At 36.8% G+C, this 20,491-nt stretch overlaps 3 protein-coding genes across 3 annotated transcripts in view; 2 read left to right on the top strand and 1 right to left on the bottom strand.

The window, feature by feature from the left end:
- Window positions 1–933: 933 nt before the first annotated feature.
- Window positions 934–3,658, top strand: smim1 (small integral membrane protein 1). Its single transcript, XM_066644910.1, has 3 exons — window positions 934–1,030; window positions 1,111–1,214; window positions 1,574–3,658. The coding sequence occupies exons 2-3, from the start codon at window positions 1,126–1,128 to the stop codon at window positions 1,695–1,697; spliced, it is 213 nt and encodes a 70-aa protein (XP_066501007.1). The 5' UTR covers window positions 934–1,030; window positions 1,111–1,125; the 3' UTR covers window positions 1,698–3,658.
- Window positions 3,659–3,721: 63 nt separating this feature from the next.
- On the bottom strand, window positions 3,722–11,577 carry lrrc47 (leucine rich repeat containing 47). The gene is made up of 7 exons (XM_066644909.1): window positions 10,973–11,577; window positions 10,138–10,605; window positions 9,623–9,739; window positions 8,119–8,234; window positions 7,087–7,189; window positions 6,751–6,840; window positions 3,722–4,348 (listed from the first exon to the last, which is right to left on the bottom strand). Exons 1-7 carry the CDS (start codon window positions 11,555–11,557, stop codon window positions 4,127–4,129), a joined length of 1,701 nt encoding a protein of 566 aa, XP_066501006.1. The 5' UTR covers window positions 11,558–11,577; the 3' UTR covers window positions 3,722–4,126.
- Window positions 11,578–12,074: 497 nt separating this feature from the next.
- Window positions 12,075–20,491, top strand: part of cep104 (centrosomal protein 104) — a 30,646-nt gene continuing 22,229 nt past the window's right edge. Inside the window, exons 1-9 of the mRNA XM_066643664.1 lie at window positions 12,075–12,145; window positions 13,746–13,872; window positions 14,180–14,353; window positions 14,713–14,851; window positions 14,947–15,009; window positions 17,255–17,331; window positions 17,543–17,714; window positions 18,612–18,767; window positions 19,886–20,104. Of these exons, the coding sequence (XP_066499761.1) occupies window positions 13,760–13,872; window positions 14,180–14,353; window positions 14,713–14,851; window positions 14,947–15,009; window positions 17,255–17,331; window positions 17,543–17,714; window positions 18,612–18,767; window positions 19,886–20,104 (1,113 nt within the window). The 5' untranslated portion in view covers window positions 12,075–12,145; window positions 13,746–13,759. The remainder of the gene's footprint in view (window positions 12,146–13,745; window positions 13,873–14,179; window positions 14,354–14,712; window positions 14,852–14,946; window positions 15,010–17,254; window positions 17,332–17,542; window positions 17,715–18,611; window positions 18,768–19,885; window positions 20,105–20,491) is intronic.

Below are 20,491 nucleotides of genomic sequence, written 5' to 3'. Positions count from 1 at the left end.
CTGCCACTTGTTAATTCCCAGCATGGCTCAGTTTCTTTAAGCACATTGTTAGACACATTAACATTTTCCTTTTAGAGCATTAAATTAAGAGCACTTACATTAATGGTAGGTGATACATGGTTTGTCATCTGCATGGTTTGAAAGTCTCATATTCAATCTTGCAAATAAACTAGACAAACAGACAGATACAAATCCTATGTCACTTCATTCGACTTTCAACTGTAGTGTTTCCTTTTTGAGAAATAATTATTTCAAAATTCTCCACTTTTTTTTAACATTTCACTGCATTTATTATACTAACATTTAAGTTTGGGTATTGGCCATATTACCTACACTTTTTTTTCTATACAAAAAAAATGCATGATGTAGCTTAATGGAAGATGACAACATTTCTCTAAGTAGGATCTAGTTGTCCAATAGACCTGTAATGAGCAAAAGGTCCAGAAGTCATGACAAGTCTCTGTCTCAGCATATTCTTTATCTTATACAAATCCTGGCTTAATTATCTATAAGCACTGTGTGTCCCTAAGTGCTTTGTGATAGGCAGCGAGTAAAGGTTCAGCTCAGTAAACTCAAAGACCTGCTGCTCTGAATCAATGGTATACAATAAGAGAGAAATGGGGGCATAAATGGAATTCAAATACTGAATTATCAGTAAAGAGCATTTTAGATGTAAGTAGCCCAAAGGATATCCCCCTGCAAATTTTAAAGTCAACAAATCAATAGGGACATGTTGAAGTTCTAACTCTAGAGGTATTCATGGCTAGTTGAGTTGATGGTTGAGTGGAGTTAACAATTAATCAGTCCTAGTACTTTTGGGGTTCTTGTCAGAGGAGCAACAAAACGTCTTTAGATGTGGGCTAAGTGCACGCGCGCACACACACACACACACACACACACTAAAAAAGCTGACTTTGGAGTCAAGACCTGGCTTGCTGAATTGGACTTTGGCCAACAACTGGCTGTCTTAACTTGCCCAACAGCTCATCTCAGAAAACAGCTTCAGTCATGTGAATGCTCAGCTACAAACGTAAGTGTCACATATTACTTTTTCTAGACGGTTTAGACATTGTCTATGTATTTCTTATGCATTTGTCTATACATAAACAGAAACAGTAATAGGAAATGGAGTCTGGAGAAGTGAATATACAGTACAATCGCTGGAACGACAAAGTTACCCACAGTGTAGCAGCTTCCGAGACCAGCATGAATGGGTAAGTGTTCTGTTTTTTAAAACTGTGTATATATAGTCTTTGCAATAACGAAACAAAGTCTTTGAACGATTAAGTTTATTACATCATTATTAAAGGAATGGTTAATTAAATACACTATTTACTATGAATGAATCATGAATTACTGTGGAGAGTTAATACCTTTTGGACCAGTTTATCAACCCCAAATTAGTCTAAAAATGCTATTTTATAAAGTCTGTTGGACATTTTCAATAACCCGATGGTGGAATTTGTATGTTCTCATCTAATAACAAACCCTGCAGGCATTTTAGGCATTAAATGCAATGTACTACATGTATTAAACTGTCAATTGTATCGCTGATGTTGTTTTTCTGGCATAGGGTCTATAACAGGCTGTGTACTGGGCAGCTGGGTGGTGTTGTAAAAGTGGCAGGTTCACTGGCTGTGATAGCTTCTATGTACATCGTTGGGTACCTCACCGGATACTACGTCCACAAATGCTGAAACCCAAAAGGACATTTCAACTCTGTTCTAAAACATTAAACATGATGCATCAAAATAAACAGTATACTTTTTTTTTTTTTTTTAATATATGTATGTAAATTCTTCAAAGAACTTTTTTTAAATTCCAGAACTGACCAGTATTACCAGACTGTAAACTTGATTTATAACATGGGTTCTCTGTATATAAAACTTGTTAATGTGTTCATTCATTCTTTGTCTGTAACTGCTTCTTGTTAATGTATTATACTTTAGAAAAATTAATTTCACTTAACATACTATAACACAACTGGTGTTTGAATATCACAATGTGATTTAGCATTTATTATATTGTAAAATGTTTATTCAACATTTTTTCCTGACTAACATTCCTTACATATAACCAAAAATGGAGAGTAATACATTAACAGTTTTGATACTAGATAGATAAATGTCTTTCTAGGTGTTAATCTGAATTTGTTGCCTTCATCTTGCACATGAAAAAGTTTGTGAGCACAAACATAAATGAAACTTCAGTCTTCACCATAAACAATCTTAATAGTGTCAATGTCTTCCTCTTTTAGCAGTGTTTTATTTAGCTCGTCTTTAGAAGGTGAGAAGAGACTTGCATTTACTCCGATGATCCAGTCTGTAATCCTTTGACTGGAGTAATACTCCTCTTCTGGATCATCTAGCACTCCAGCTGGTCCCACTTGTCCTATCCTTCTGTTCCTATGTGAGCTTTGGGTTTCTGTTTCGATGGCAGAGTCTGAGAGGGTATAAGTATGTTGCTTGGTCTCCTACATACTACTTGACTCTTTCATTCTTTCCGATACAACCCTAGCATCCTTGGAAATAGGCTTGTTTTCTTCTATGTCCAAAATCTTGCTTGATGGGTCAAGAGACCAACTCCATGTCTTGACCACAGGCTCTAGGTTTTGAGTGTTTTCTGTTACACTGAATGTATCAAAGCTATTGCAGAGCAGGCCCATTGTGCTAGCTAACTGCCCACTCTCCTTTTGTGTCCATATCAATACCCGGTCTCTTCTTAAACTAACCCTTGGGATGTTGGCTTTCTTACCCGCTTGCAGAGTTTCATGATCCACCAGCCGACTTGGCGCCCAAGTTTTCCCACCATGCATGGAAGTTATTCTTGGGCTAAGTATTGGAGGCAAGGAGTTGCTCTTTACCAGGGTCCTGCCATTGCTTCCATGAGCTTTACCCAATGGATTAGTCTCCAGTACAACATGTCGAGGTCTGTGGATGAAATCTGAATGGTTGCTGGTTTGTATCCTCAAAGGTTGATGATATCCACTCAAAGCAACAGATTTTGGGGGCCCAGAGGAGCCAGTAGAATTTGAGCCATCAATCTTGGCTTTCACATGATCTTCAAGTCCACTCAAAAATCTTGTCTTTCTGTCCCATGCTTGTTTATCTTGATTAGCTTGATGAATGGTTCTCATATCTAGTTTATATTGTCACAGATTTGCAAGTTGGTAACGGCATCCTTGGAGCTTTCTGAGATGTTCTGCCTGGTGTTCCTTTGCTCCTCTTTTATATCTCTGGACAGTTAAGATCTGAGACTCCTCGGCTTCGCATTCCCTCAGGCCGCCGGTCATCTGATCTGTAACCGAATCCACCGCTTTCACAACAAGCCACAGATCCACAAACAAACCCATGCTGGTCAGTGATTCACCTCCAAGAGACAACACAAAGTTCTTTTGTTCCACTGATACAGCAAATATGAAAAGGATAGGGTCCTCAGGATGTTCTGATCTTCTTGAAGACTATTGTATCCCGGAATATCAGTCAGAACATTTGCAAATTTTCAAGTAAAGCTCTCTAGAAAGCTTTAAGAGGCAGGTGAAATGTGATCTTTGAGGGGATTTTGTCACATATTTGAATTACAGTATCTTTATATTATCTTCAATACAAGACAATCATGGTTTTGAGGTGTTTAGCACATTAATTTTGGGCTTGGAGTTAAGAGGATAACATCTCAATGCTTTCTTATAAAATATAATTGATAGAAAGGAAATACAAAACAAAACAAGAATGTGTTCAGTGTCATTTATTTTTCTTGACGGACAATAAGTGCTGCACAATATGTGGTTCATCAAATGCTTTAAGGTACATCTACGTTTTACCAAGACACTAGGAGATTTAGTTTTTCTATTTGTAAATAGCTATTTGTAAATGTGGTTAAAATGAGAACCATTCAGAACTCTAAATTAGGTAGAAAAAATAATTAAAAATGAAAGGATGAACCTCAGAATGAAAAAGAATCATGGTTTAAAGTGTTAAACCTAGTATTTATGCTCTGTGCAATAACAATTGCAACATACTGTAATGTACACTCAAATAGCTGAAAGCAACTGAGTGGCAAAGTTTCTATCATTTAAATAAAGCATTGACCTTGGTCTTATATAAAATATCCACCAGTATTGAGTTTGTTACCGGATGATTTTCAGGTGGCTGATGTCACAGGTAAGGTCAGTTTTAGATGGGTACAAAACCTTCAGATTGCCTTCAGCATCTAACACCTTCACCTGTACTACACTCAGCTCAGGTGAGGCTGAGGTGTCCACTGATGGGTCAGGTGTTGAATCAGTCTCCCCGTCTGAGCCAGCCTCTTCTTTGTGATCAAAAGTAAACTTATTCAGCTCAGCCATTTTCTTAAAGACATACAAAAAACACAGTTAAGCACACACGAAAATCCAAGACGGGTCAGAATTTACTGAAAGTTTAATACATGCTTCTATTAATCTGCATGTAAAAAACAAAAACACCACCATTCCCGATTAAATATTATAGGTAAATTGAAAGGTTTATGGGGGTAAAATTTTCAAAAGGTAGCTGACTTTCTTTATGTAATTTTACAGGTTTGTACTCTAAATAACAGTTTAGATATTTATCAGCACAATCTCGGATACATCACTGAAATAAAAAAATCCCTAGACGTTTAGAAATTTTCAAAAGACAGAAAGTTCCTTATTGTAGCTTTAGTGCATTCTGGAGGAAATATATATGCCATTATATGCCATTCTGTTAAAACATTTATGAAGAAACCTAAATAACAACAGTAACTTTACCAGTAGCTTTCACATTAAGGTGTCCAGAGACTTTTGCTTGTTTGGATGCAGCATGAAGGTATTGAAAAGTCTATTATTCTTAGTGTCCAGATCACGTTTTGCAGATGGTTAAATATTCAGCAGGAATCTGAGCTGATGTAAAAGACTAAAGGCAAGAATCTAGGACAGACGTTTCAATTCCTATCAGAGTAAGAATCACATGCCCAATGCACAAATCAATCCACAAACCAAAATGTTTAACCAACATCCTATTTGTCACTGCTTGTAAAATGACAAAGATTTAAATGCAGATTTCTAAGCAAAAGATCTTATAGTACAGGGGTCAACATTACAAACTGCCCAGTACAAAGGGCCACACTTTAACCACTAGTAGTACACATATTCAATATTCATATTCAATAGTGAAAATGTTCACTATTTCAAAATAAAAACTATGCATCACAAGATTTTCTTGTCAAACAATCAATTTGCTGCATTGCTGACATTTCTCTATTGCAATCTTCAGATGTGATACATATTTTTAAACATATACTCAGAATGAAAATCGCAAATAATACTAAGCAACATTTCTTTCATCTGAGAAGTTTTGTATTGATTAGCTCCTAAATTACTGGCCATTTTATGTCTTTGAATGATGCAGAAAAATGTGACTTCAATGATAATAGCCCACTCCTATTGGGACTTGCTAAATGTATATGAGTAATGATGTGTTCTTACTGATTTAATTTTAATACATTTTGATAACCATTTTCTTTTCATGGCAGGATTTTATTTTGTTATTGGTATGCTTGTAAATACAATGCATATACTATAAAACTGTTTCTATATTTTTAACCATATTATTTATTGTCAAGTGTCCCAAGTACCCCTGATGCAGTAGACAAGGCAGATAAAACAGTACATATTCAAGCATTTCCATTTGTAACCATATGCCATCAGTGTTAACGCAAGCAAGTTTCCATATAATTGCACTGCTTTGAGACTGATGAGGCAGATTGGCTGAAAACTGGGGCATGTCTGATGAATACACACGAGAGAACACGCTCTGTGGATGCTTGCACATCTAAAGCGCTTCAATTGCAGGTGTATTGTGTGGTACTTCCGTGATACAGTACACTCTGTGTTTGTTGTACTGTGCATGTGCAGACCTTAAAATGTGTGTGAGAAAGTGTGTGTATGTGTGTGTGAGAGAGAGAGAGAGAGAGAGAGATATAGTGTGTGTGTGTATTACTGGCAAAGAAAGATGAGCTCATTCCTTCCACTGCCATACAAGCAGGCCAAGGCTTGACTATGAAAAGAGCATGAGACCTAGAAACAGATCTCTCACTCTCCACACTCGCTTCACTGATAATTAATATTGTAAAAGGGCCTCGGTTTCACTGCAGGGTATTAAGGAAAATCTCCAAGCACACTGATCTCACTCAAATCTGACTATTAAATTACAAACATTTGCATGTAATTTCCTAAAGAGTGTTCCTCTAGCAGGATACAGTTATTCTTTTTTTTTAATACACACGTAAAACTTGATATTTAGATTCAAAAGGATTTTGTATAGACCTTTGCAGTACACATATTGGTTTCAGGCCTTCATCAGCAGAACAAACAGGGTTGGAAATGGAATGAATCAGTGTTTTAAGAACTATACGGAAGGTGCCGTGCTATTGGGATTATATTGTTATAGGCAGATAATATTTTAGGATATATTTTTATTACTCAAAGAATAAAACCTTTATGCATCACAGAGCTAGTGCGGGAAATCATCCCTTCCTTATCATGTCCAGCCTTTTCTGCTGATTAATGCGCGAAAACGTACTGATGGCGGGCTGATAATTTTGGTTTGTCAGTACTGACTCCTACTGGCAAGAACAACTGTAACCACTTGTTTATAATATCAAATAAACACTTATTTAAATTACATGTTATATGCAACATGCAATGCCTACAATTGTTTAACTGTAAACATTATAATAGAATAAACATCTTACTATAATCAACGTGTCCATGACATCCTTGCAGATCTGCAGACTAGTAGAACTTGTCACCTCTATGAACAGCTCACGTGTGGTCTTCTTTATCTAGAGAGGGACATAGAGAAAGAAAGAGAAAAGTAAATGGAACAAGGTACAGACGGAATTGTGTCATTTAGGGAAGCAATAAATTTACTTGTCGTATACTTGTTTCATCTCTTGTGTAAGCACAAAATCTGAGTATTAGCAGCAGTAAAACAGGTTTCAGTTGAGTAATCCCTAGACCTGAACTGATCTCAGCAGTGAGTTTCAATGGAATGCCAAAGTAATTATTAAACAGTAACTATAGTTTACCTTTGTCCTATCGCTGTTTGTAATTGGTGGGAAGGAGATCACATGACCATCAGCATCAACCAGGCAAGGGTAATGATCTTTCCCATCCAGCAGCTGAAGGTATCTGTGGCAGTAAATTAGACCATTAAACACTGCAGTGTCCTGTATTATAATCAACAGCTGCTTCATTCATCATAATCATGAAAATGTCCTAGACATACAAGCAACCTACAGCATCAGCAAATTATGTTGGTCCCAGAAAGTATCCCCAAAATAGTAATTTTCCAGAAAGCTAACAAATTCTTTACTTTTAATGAAAGTTATCAGCGAGTTTACTCCAATTAATTAGTCGTCACTTCTTCTATCAATGCAAATCAAACGTAGAATGATCCTTAAAATGAATTTTAAAAAAAATTAATACACTGTTTATATAACAGCAGCGGGGCACCATTTGGAATTATTTTGATAGAAAACCCTGTCCATTAAGGGCCACTGGGCATTTGCTTCTTCTGCTCAAAATCCAGTTTACAAGATTTCTACATTTATCCAAAATATAAACGATCGCCCAAGATATTGATGTGTTCACATTGATTCTATAGGTAATGGAGCTAACAAGAGATGGAAGATTTAAAGTCACCAAATTAAATCAGGGAATCTGCATGCCTACAAACCTCAGGTGTCAAGTAATTTCAAAATGACTTCATTATATATTTATAAAAGAGTATGACAATTTGTGTAAATACATGTGGTAATAACAGACATATTCAAGCAATATTTGGTCTGTATTTTTGTCCATTTTAAATAATGATAATGTGCAATTATTTGTCATTGTAAAATGTACAACTAAATGTATCTTCCACATTTAACCCATCAGTGGCAGTGAACACACACCCAGAGCGGGAGGCAGCCATCCCTGATGCCTGGGGAACATTTGGGGGTTCAGTGCCATGCTCAAGGGCACTTCAGCCATGGATGTTCCTGCCAGTTCTGGGGATATCTCACTAACAATTTAAATATCCTTCTGGTATACTATAGTTCAGTTTAATTTCTCACTTGTGGAGGCCTGATACATTCTGACGTTTCTTCTGTTTTCTCTGTTCATCAGCTTCCTGCTGGAGCATCTTGAGAAGATCAGCTGCCTTCATCTCCTTACGACCAAGAGGAACTATCTACACACACACACACAGACACTTTTTAACTTTTGAAATAGTCTTTGTTAACAAAATTCATTACAGGACAATAAAAAGTAAGCTTAGTATGCCTTTAGGAAACTAATATCATTTTAGAAAATATATTGTCACTGTCAGAAAAAATGTGTTATGCAAAAACAAACAGTGTATGTACAAAACTTTTGGATATGAATTTGTTAAAACAACTTTGTTTTGCAAAACATTTGACATCAGAACAAGGGATTTATTTAAGGGGTTTATGCGGCTCATTTAAATAATATTGCCTTCCACAATATCAGTCCTTTGGTAACAATAAACAGTGCCTTCTACTGTCCAGCACTAAAAAACGACTGGCCTGTGACAGTATAAAAAGCTGTAGACAGAATAGACTAGCCTTACAAAGCCTTTGCCACTGGTATATGTACAGAGACAGATGCTGTATGAATGTTCAGCACAAAGATGTACGACCAAAAGCAAAAGCACAGGTCATGCATTATTAAAACCTTGAATTATGTGGCTTCTCAGTGACACTTTAACCAGCAGATTAGAAACTAGATTCCATGCCATTCACAAAAAACAGATGCCATAAATTATGCATAATACGTCCTACTGGATGTTATGTAAGCAGTGGGTGTACACTGATTGGAAGATTATGCAACATCTTATTGGGTAACCAATTACTGGGCAACCGACTGAGAAAAGATCATTTTGACCCACAGTTATCGCCTGAGGCTGAAGGGCCATTACTTCTTAAACATTATCGTCATTTGGGCAACAAAACAGTGGTAATTAACCAGAGACAATATAACACTTGCTACATTTCTCAGCAGTCAGCCCTGGACTATATTCTCAATTCACAATAGATTTATATTCACCAGTTTGCTATTTACATCACTCAAAGCATGGCCACTGTAATCAACAGGTGAGACATTGTTCCTGAAATACTATGGTCAATTACATTTTTTCATAGTCAACATACTTATCTTCACGTAGTATTCAGAGGGCATGTATTTAACTACACACAATATTAATGTCATAACATCACAACACATATTTGCTAGATTCAGAACATAATAACTGATTACTGTAATTTCATGTCAGGAGCAAATATTGGATTCTGATCATGAGAAAATTCAAAACATGCACGTCAGTGATCTGTAAGAAGCACGTCAGTGATGGTAAAGTGTTTTCCTAAACACACTGCCCATATCTGCATTCAACTATACAACTTAACCCTCAGTCAGAAATGCTCCACTTCCTCCTAGCTGTTCTGTTACTCTGTCACGTGTGATGCAATCAGAACAAAAAAATGCCATCAACATAAGGTGAATAGGACAATAGGACACAAGAGTCTTCATACACAGGAAGTGATATTTATTCATGCATACCCTCAGAATATCTGGTGGTCTGGCATCATACTGTAGAGGGGGCTTCAGTAAGCTCAAGTCATGAGTGGCGATGGTGGCTGTGGTCCTTTTGGCACATATTTCATCATGAAGCTTGGTCTGAAGGTCAAATAAAAGATAAGAATTGTACATATTTAAAATAGCAAAGAGTATATTAAATGATGCAAATCTAAAAAGCAACAATATGCATTCAAATTTGTATTTGTAATTAGTCTGTGTAAAAACCTCTATGAGGTAGCTTTTAGAGACAATTCACATCACACTTTCAGAGAATATGTTTACAATTTAACAGTGTAATCCTACAAATCAAAAATATTATTGGTGGCTTTTCCCTTTAGGTTGTTCTCTAGTGCATTTATTAATAAATCCTGTGTTCATTGTTTGGACTGTGGGCTTCAACTACAATACTACAACCCATAATAGGAGAGAGAAATTTGGTATTTAATAAATTAAGCCAGCTGTTGACACATGACTTCCTTTATTCCTTTATCTCTTACCTGAGCTGCCAGGAACCTCTTTAGTGCATTCCCAGGTTTTAGGTTCATACCCTTGACAATGCAGCAGACAATAAACGGCCGCACATCCTTCACCAGCGGAGAGACTTTAACAGTCACAGCAGCGGGTGAATCAGACACATGTAGAATCCGGACCACCATCTGCTTCAGTTCATCCACCTCCTCTTCCTCTTCTTTTTTATTCTTCTGCTTCTGAGCACTCTTCTTCTTGGACACACTGCGATTCCCCTCACTCTTCTCAGCTCCCTCTCCGTCCGGCTTGCCTCTCCCTTTACCTCGCCCACCTGCTCTCAAGTAGTCCAGCACTGACTTGGTCTGGCAGCCGTTCACCATCTTCTCCAGACGCTTGTCTTTCAACTTGTTCCCTTTGAAGTTGATCTCCTTCAGCTTGGGACAGTCAGCCAGCTCGAATGGGATCTCCTGCAGCTTATTGCTGGACAGATCTAAAACCTAGATAGCAATTATAAGAATGATCTTTTTTTTTCAATCACAATAAAGGTAGCAAGAATAATTTGTAATAAACTATTGTTTTCTCATATTTTCTGCAATGTGCATCTAGCTCCATTATTTTAAGGATTCTGTAAATATTATGGATGCAGTAAACCAGACTACAACATACAGCCTACATGATTAGCTACAAATGTTAAACATCTGTTGAATCTAAACTAGATCAGCATGTCTACAATAGTTTCGTGTTTCTCTGTCTTACACCTAAAACATTGTGTTTTAAAATCTAGAAAGATAACAACGTGATTCTGTGTAATCTTCCTCATTATGGTGTAGGTATGTTTTTTTTTTTTTTATGTGAAAAACTGACCTTAAGGGAAGACAGGTTGTGTATGTCACTGCTCATCTGCTCTATTGAGTTTTCTGAGGCAATGATGGTGTTGAGCAGCTCCAGAGAGGATGAAGAACAGAGATCTTCTGGGAGTTTGGACAGAGAGTTTTTGGATGCATTGATGCTGCACAGCTTGGTGCACTGGCTCAGTCCTTGGGGCAGATTTTTGAGGCTGTTACAGCTCACATTGAGAGTGGTCAGTTCAGTCAAGGAGCAGATCTCCTCGGGTAAATCCTGAAGGCTATTGACTGACAGGTCCAGGACCTTAAGTGCTTTCAGTTCCCCAATGGTACTGGGCACGGAGGTGATCTTGTTCCTGCAGAGGATGAGGCTCTGCAGATGAACCAGTTTGCTGATGTTTTGATGGATACTGTGTAAGCTCGGACACTGGCTGATTTCCAGGTAGTTTAAAAGAGACAGAGAGTAAAGTCTAGGGTGTATACCGCCGCAGCTTTCTATCTTTTTATCAACCGCTGCACCGTGCAGCACTAACTCTCGCCGGTTCTCATTTTCTGCTTTCTCAATTTCTGGCCAAATATTCTGTGAAGCCATTTCTGTCGCCATGTTGCTCCACACCACACACCGGAAAGAGCGAGGGACTATATCCGAAACAGGGTGTACCACATATATGTCTCGGCTCGGTCTCAAATGCCCCCTTACTCCCTTTTTAGACATTAGGGAGGTAGCTAATGGAATAACGTTTTCTATACCAAAAATTAACAGTAGACCTCTAAAGAAAATACTTGTATGTTCAGTCATAAGCGCTACCACTTCCTATTTAACTATCTATCCACTGTTTGAGGCCATATTGAGGACATTATATAGAGAGTACTGAGTCTTAGATCAAGCCAAGTTCATAGTTTGTACATTGTTTTTCTTTTTCAACTGGCTCTACCATTTTTAAGCTTTAATAAGCGTGTTTTTCCCTTTATTTCATACACAGAGAACGAGTGCTATCTATAAATATAACACTATGCAAAAGTAAGGAACAGGAATACATTTAGAGCAGCTGTTGAATATCTGTATGAACTACAAATACCAGAATGCTTTTGTGAGGATGAGTATCATGGAATGCGCATGCGCATTGAGTGACAGTTGTCAAACGGTGGTTATGGTGATGAGATGGGACTAACAAGCTCTGTTTGTATTTGGGTAAATATAGTTTCATTTCTTCGTTTAGATAATAGGTTAGATTCTCGTGGGGACGTTTTTATAATGGCTCTATAGCTAATAAATAGAGTTTATTACCTGCTACTGCTGTTGTATGTATGTTTAGTTTAGTTGTTAGCTCAAGCTAATTTATTTTCAGTGAAGCTTACAACGTTCAGTAAAAACACCATTAACGAGAAAACCAGAGGCTGGCATTGTACTAAAGTGCAGTTGAAGGGTTTTTCAGGTTGTTGCTACTCGACAAGGTCTAAAACGGTACTCCCACGCGGTTTTCTAAATTAATGCTATATTGTTTAAGCTAGTTGTTGAAATCTTACTAAAATTTCTAAAGTTAAATGCTTTATGAAGAAAATCATTTTTGTGGTAGGAGCCAGAACATAAAAAGGCCCCCTCCAGTGAAAATCAAGTCTTTTAAACTTTCCTTGTTCATGTGTGGTGTTTTTTTTAAATCTAGAAGTCAAATTTATGAGACAAATATGCACTCAGCATCATGGTTGAGCCTTTCAGCTTTGAAATTCAAACAGGTGGATGTAGATAGCCAGGGTTTCTTACATCATAAACATAAGGATCCAGTCCTGTCAATTGTGTCACTTTTAAACTCCAGACAAGAAGCTGAGAAATGTAGAGTTAGAGTTACAGGCTAAATTCATTTTAAGGCATTAGGTTTGTATTTTAAATGCTTAAATTGGTTATTATTTTAAATGCTTAAGAATGTCCCGATTTAGAAGAACAAAAAATTATTACATGTAATAGCTCACACATATCAGATTGCTGGAGGTTTGATTATTTTGTTTTAAAGATAAGCTTATAGGAATATATAGGCTGTTTACCTTTAAACCATTCATAGAGAAGCATTTTCAGGCTGTTGTAAGGCTAAGCAGTTTGTACATTTTTACCATTATTAAAATAGCATATGGATCTCATTAGAAGTGTGTAGGTTCACTGGTGGTTTTTAATAGTGTCTACATTTGTAAAAATCTGTATTTGTGATGGAATCAGTAACAACTCCTGTAATTAAATCTGACTTGAAGTTCACTTCATCATTTTACACCAAAGTCCTCTGGATTACTTATTTTACACCTGAAAATCTGAATTGTGAAGAAGATTTTTTAAGATCTTTTTAACAATATTTGAATATCATAACAGCCCCCTCCAGGGTGTATTCCCGCCTTGCTCCCAATGATTCCAGGTAGGCTCTGGACCCACCGCGACCCTGAATTGGATAAGGGTTACAGATAATGAATGAATGAATGAATATCATAACAATGGCATGTAGCTAAGTTGTAATTAATTGATTTATAATTCATCACCTGAAAGGAGGGAGAGGATGAAAGGTCACTGTTGAGATTTAGATCGTTTTTGTTTCTCAGACAGAGACTAAACAAATGCCTGATTTTAATTTTTCTTTGTAAAATCTAATTCTTGTTTGCCACTGTAAGTGATTTTCCTAATCTTTTTAATTTGTAGATTTGTTGTTTCAGAAAGGCATGTCAATTGATATCCTGAACTTCTTGCACACCTCAGACATGCCTACTTTCATTGCTGGATTGAAGTGTATATTTATGTCCCGTAAAATGTGTAGCACACCGGAGCAGGATGCCACGTAAGATAGGATTCACTGTGGTCAGCTGTTCTAGCCATGAAGAAAATTACAGTTCAAAGGAGCTCATGGTTCATGCTCCTACCGTCAATGGATGGAGGTCTGCAAGGTAAACATTTTATTAAAAAAAAAAAAAAAGCGTGCACTTTTTTCATTAATGTCAGTGTGAAAATATACGATTAAATAACCATAGCGGTAGCTATTTTTGAAAGCATTTTATGTTAAAATGTTTTAAAATGTTAAAACTTCCACTCTCTAGTCATGAATTCTGTGTGAGTTTCTGTTTTCCAGCCTTGCAGCTGGATGTGCTTTTTTACACTTGAATTATTTAGACCAGATTTGTAACTTAAACCATGCAGGAGCTAATTTATTTTATGAACCGTACAATATTAGTGTTTTGCCGTTACCATGTGCAGGTTCTGTCCATTCCCACAAGAGATCACGCTGCAGATGGTGGAGAGATGTCACATTAAGAAACTGCAGCTGCTGGCTCATCAGTACATGATTTCAGCCAAGGTTGAGTTCCACATTGGAGACAGGCTGCCAGATATTTCCTCCACAAAAACTCCACACAAACTCCATAGACTTGGGTCAGTTATTCAACTGCACTCAGTGCAGACTTCAGTAAAAATTATATTAGTAAATATACATCCTTTCCTAGGCTACTGTGCAATCCCTAATTGAAATTAATCTTGGGCAAAGTTGTACAATTTAGAACTGTGGAAATAAAACTTTTCTTTAGAGGCCTAGAGGCCTTCTGCAAATATTCGGACCTGGCCACAAAAACATTTGCCAAAAGGGCTTTCACTTAGTATTAACACTTTAAGGTGTCCAAATATTTGCACAAGCCTCCAAGATCGTTTAGACTGTATTATTATTTGCTGTTTATTAAACACAGCAGTTCATTACCCATGAAATAATACCCATTCCATATTTGGGTTCTTTGCAGATATGTGTCACTCTCAAATAATGAGAAAACAGGCTTCAGAGCACGAGAGCTGAAGTCAGTGCATGTAGATGCTTTAGGGACATATCTGAAGCTCACCTTTCACAGAAGTCATATCAATCCATACAATGTCTATAACCAGGTGAAGTACATACTTTAATCATATGTGCTGTTAGTTCTGTTAGTTTTTGTTTGTGTGAGTTCTCATGTATTTGTTTTCCCCTTCTCTAATTCCAGGTTGCGTTGGTGGCTATAAATATATTAGGTGACCCGGTGGATTGCAGTGACATGAGCCCAGCTGTGAGTGAAACTAGATGCAGTTTGCTGTTTGTCATGTAGTTCACATAAATGCCAACAGATGGCGATGTCTGCATTTTATTCAGTGAAGTTAGATTATGTTTTTGTTCAAAGGGAATTTAATTTTGTTAAATTCAGTGTGGAATTCACTTTGACAGTGAGTCAGATGCAGTCTGTTTTAAATGCTACACATATCAGATCCAAAAAACAACATAGTCTTTGTTTTGAGTTAAAACCAAATGTATGAGCTCCATTAGTGAAGTTATGGTTAGCTGTGGATTCACTCATAATTGCATCGATATTAGTATACAGCTACTGGTGTGGCCAAAAAACAAACAAAAAAAAAATACAGAAAATTTAGCATTGTTTGTCCTTTATGATTTAGCAGAAATATGCTAGTGGATAATTAGGGGAGAGCTGGAATGCAGCTCGGTGTTATATGACTCCAACCTCTCCAAAATTACTCTGGTACACTTGTGAAATGGTTCTGATAAGTCCCTGGGCTACTTCTCTCTCTCTCTCTCTCTCTCTCTCTCTCTCTCTCTCTCTCTCTCTCTCTCCCTCTCTCTCTCTCATAGTCCTGATTTCTTTCATTCTCAGTTTCTCTCTCTCTCTCTCTCTCTCTCATAGTCCTGATTTCTTTCATTCTCAGTTTCTCTCTCTCTCTTTCTTTCTCTCTCATTCTCAGTTTTTCTCTCTATTCTCTCTCTTTTTCTTGTGTTATCTATATTTTAACCGTCTCTCTTTCCTCTCTTTTTTTCAGTCTTCACTATTTCTTCCCTTATGTTTCTTTTTCACTGTCTTACACACTTTGCCCCTTACATTTTGCGATTTTTAGTATGGCTGACTTTATTTCTCTAAGTTTAGCCTTTTCTCTTTCCTACCCCCCATCTCTCTCCCTGCCTCCCCTCCTTGTCTTAGTCTCAATCTTCTCCATCTCTCTTCCCTTTTCCCACTCCCCTTTTCTGACTCTTTCATTATCTTACTCTCTTCTCATATTCTCTTACTGTGTCTTTCTTTGTCTTTCTGCTAACAGTCTCTGCATTGTTTTGATAATCTCCCTGACTTTACTACAGAAATTGTAGAATTTACTATGGAGCTAGCTAAACTGACTGGGCTGTGTGGTGAGGTTCCAAGGTTAATAATATTTAAAAAAGGCTTATTGAAAGCTTATTATTTTCAGTCATAGAGTTGAAGAGTATTTATTGTGGAAGGCGAACCTCAGACACTTCATGAACTCTAATAGAAACACAGAAGCTACTGGACATATAACAAATTACAAATTGCCCAATGTTCCATTTCTTTTGAGAACCAGACATTGCCATCATTATATAGTTATGTTCTGTGTCTAAAATGTTTTTTTATGGTTTTAGGCTAGTACAATTTGATACATTTAATTATTTAACAATATGAGGGTGTTTAACAAGTTCTCACTATGGATATAAACATCTAACCCTGCGGTTTATTTATTAATTAATTTATAATGGTTCTACGAAGTGACAATTTTTGAGGGTATGTTTAAAAAGAAAAACATCAGCTCATGATTGTTGCCGCAATCACTATGAAAGCATAATCATTATTGACAAAAATTGAGCATTGTGCTGATTGTGACTGTGTATTCTACCTAGAACTGATGGATTAGTGACTTTTCCCAAATTTGAAGAGAGATCTTATTAGAAAGCCCTTTTCTTATGAAAGCGAGGAATTGCTAAATCTAACAAATATTCAAGGGCAGCACAGCGCAGCAGGTAGTGTTGCAGTCACACAGCTCCAGGGTTGTGGGTTCAAGTCTCACTCCGGTGACTGTCTGTGAGGAGCTTTGTGTGTTCTCCCTGTGTCCTTGTGGGTTTCCTACAGGTGCGTTGGTTTCCTCACACAGTCCAAAAATACACATTGGTAGGTGGATTGGACACTCAAAAGTGACCGACTGTGTGTGTGTGTGGCCCAGTGACTCCGTGTAGGCTCCGTACCCACCGCGCCCCTGAACTGCATAAGCACTTACAGACAATTAATGAATGAACAAATATTTTAATGTTAAGAAAGGTTACACTGAAAAATACAAATATATTTTTTATTAATAATTTTCATGTTTTTTATCTTATCCCTATATTCAGAACGCATTGAATTCTGCTTGCAGTTAAAATGATTTCACACGAGTGCATTATACATTTAAAACTGGCCCTCTGTTCGCAGGAGCATAGAAATATATTGAAGATGTATGTGTATGTATTTGACCTGTTTGTTTCAGCTTGGCAGAGATCAGCTGATTGAACAGTACCTCAGCAACACACAGAACAGCTCTGCACTAGATGGATCATATGCCGGGTAAATTTTACACTGTATTGAAATTAAATGGTTTTTCAATATTTATTAATAGTTTTACAGAAGTAATGTAATTTTATTACAGAATATTACAGTTTACTACAGAACTTCTGTTACACCCAGGGCTAAGTTTGCAAAATAATGGTTGTTTCATAAAATGATGATTAGAGAAAAAGACTGATCAGTCAATCACTGAAATTCTCTGTATGTGCAGGTCTAAGTACGAGTCTATTTCACCACTGGATGATTTGGCTTTTGACATGTATCAGGATCCAGAAGTTGCCCATATCATTCGCCTTCTGGATGATAAGAAGCAAGACATGGTCCGGTTAGAGAGATACGACTTGGCCAAAAAGCTCAAACAAGCCATTGCAGACCTACAAAAGGTAGCAAGTGAATTTTGCATGTCACTGGAAAGGATTTGGAGCAGGAAATTTGAGAGAACCGTTTGTTGATATGAGTTATAGTAATGCTGGCCTTACACCAAATGATACTTTATGTGGTTTCACTGTTGCATACATTTCCGTTTCCAAATTTCCAGTCTTTCTACAACTGCAGTACACTTCCGTCATCTCTATCATTTGGTGTAAGGTGGTCAGGAGAGCTGTCTTTTAATTGTCTTGACATTGCAATATAATCAACCCTTAGGCGGATTGTTCAACAGATTCTGTTCTTGCAAATTTACACCAGGAACATAATGGGAAAAATATTTAAAACAATTGAATTGCTGTTTGGCAAAGAGTGACCCTGCAAGATTCTCAGTCTTTGAAAAATCATATTCCATGACCTTAAAATGGTCACGTTGTCTTTAGATGTGAGAGGGTGTCAGTCTGGACTATTTTAAAAGATTTCAGGGTATTTTCGTCTTCGTGTGAATGGTTAGTATGAGCTGGCAATGTGTAAATGATGTCATAGGGCAGACAAAACTTGTTTTTAAAGAAATTAACATGAACATGCTTAAAGACCTTCAGCTCACTGTAAACATGCCAACTTTGCACTTAGTTCCCAATATACACTTGTGTATTTGATGGAACTTAAAATGTGTTGTCGAATTATTTTAATGGACTTATAAACATACTAGGAGAGCCTGTCTATGTTTTCTCCTTTGATTAAAGCATGCCTTTCTTACATACTTGATCTGACCCACTAATTAAAGTTTGCTAAAAAATTATATAGGTATGAAACATGCAATTAATCACTAGAAATTGCACAAAATAATATGGGAGCCTTAATAATAACAGCCATTTCTATGATTTTTATTTGGCTTTGTCTTGTCTCTGTAGGTGGGGGAGCGTCTGGGCAGGTATGATGTGGAAAAGCACAGTGCTATAGAGAGAGAGGATTATGACACAGCTAAGCAGAAGAAAGAGCAGATGGAGTCATACAGACTCAAAGTTTACCAACAACTTGAGCTACATGACCTGCTGGAAAAAGAACAGGTAAGTTACGTTTTCAGTAGTCAGCTAAATAGCATTTATCCATCCAAATATCCATTTATCCTTTACTAAGTTGATTTAGCTCATTTATCTCACCATCCATAGGCCCATCCATCTATTCGTTCTTGTGTCATGTAGCTATATCCCTTTGTCTGCACTCCTGCCCATTATTGGTGTGCTTTTGTTTGTCTCAGTTCTATCTTCACAATGATTAGTGTTCTAATAGTTCTATCTCTCAGCAGTACAATATGGACCAGATTGTTGTGGGGTTTCCAGTGTCATATGTCCCTGTTATCAAATTTCATTACTTTAGTACTCAAATAGCAGACTTTGTATTCACATGGGCGTAGGCTGAACAAACATGCAGTCTTTTCAGCCCTAATCCCGTAAATTCCACCTGCCTCAATGTTGTTATATGCCATTTTTGTTATGGCTTGTGATCATTCAGAGGCTTTGTCATTAAGTTCCTCCTATTTCCTAATTAGTGTTCTATGATCCTTAAAAGAGGAAAGTACAAAAAAAACATCAAAAGCAACGTTACTTCCTGGAAAAATACAACAGATTTAAATATCTACAGGCTTTATGACAGCATTGAACTGATTTTGTCATAGTTGTGCTTATTTGGGAAGTTTTACAGTGGCTTTGAGAGTGTGTCAGCCACTTGGGTTTTAGAAATGAATCTTAGTGTTCTCAGGGCTGTCTTTTAAAACGACATTTGTGCCTAGATATGTTTGTTTAACCTAGAGTGAGTTTCAAAATCCATTTGTACCTTATTTGACTTATTTTCATGTTTTGACTGCTCCCATACATTCAACATTTATAACCTAATAGTCCTAAAGTTGATCTGAAAGACTTAAGCCATTAAGTGCAGAACAGTTGTACAGAACAAAAAAATTTAGAGCAATATAAATATCATCAATATTTTAAGAGACATATTCATCTTAATTTGGAGGAAATCATATTTATAGTTAATATGTAATTGTAGGGGCAGCACGGTACTTACTTTCTTTTTTCTACTTATTGTATATAAATGGATTTGTATTAAACCCAATAAAAATGTATTTATTATTATGGCTTGTATTCTCTGCAAAATGTGTTATGTAATGGTGATTTTCCCTTAGTTACAGATTCAGAGGATGGCAAAAGATGTTTCTGATTGTGGCGTTACCTCTCCAAATGTTTGGCCACATAAACCAACCCCGTGTATATCAGGATCTCCAAAGAAAAGGAAGCCAGAGCAGCTTTTGGTGCAGGAGGATCAAATTACAGCTAAACCCACAAGCCCCCAGCAAACACATACAACACCCCGAACCCCACCTCCTCACGTACCAAAGAATTATGTGAGTATTAAAATTATTTATCATAGATCCAAGTTTAGTATTATTAAGTTACATTTAAAACGATGAGTTCTCATTTAGCACAACATTTCTGTCTGAAAGTAGGTTAATGTATAGAATGTGTGTAATATTCATAAAATTGCTTGTATATACAAACTGCATTTCCTGAAAGGTGGAGCATTATGTAAAATGCAAGAATCTGTGATTCGTTCATTATTTTGAAGCTTAATATAACAGACATGAGCACAATGAAACTGGTTTTCAATGCTTTCACATCACCATTTGGCTGTTGTTTGTAAATATAAACACATTTATAATTTGACACCTCCAGACATTCCAAAAAAGTTGGGACAGGGGCATATATATCAATGTGTTACATGTTTCTTTTAA

The sequence above is a fragment of the Hoplias malabaricus genome, chromosome 14 (genome assembly GCF_029633855.1).
Source record: "Hoplias malabaricus isolate fHopMal1 chromosome 14, fHopMal1.hap1, whole genome shotgun sequence".
NCBI lineage: Eukaryota > Metazoa > Chordata > Actinopteri > Characiformes > Erythrinidae > Hoplias > Hoplias malabaricus.
This window is presented reverse-complemented; position numbering and strand designations above follow the sequence as displayed.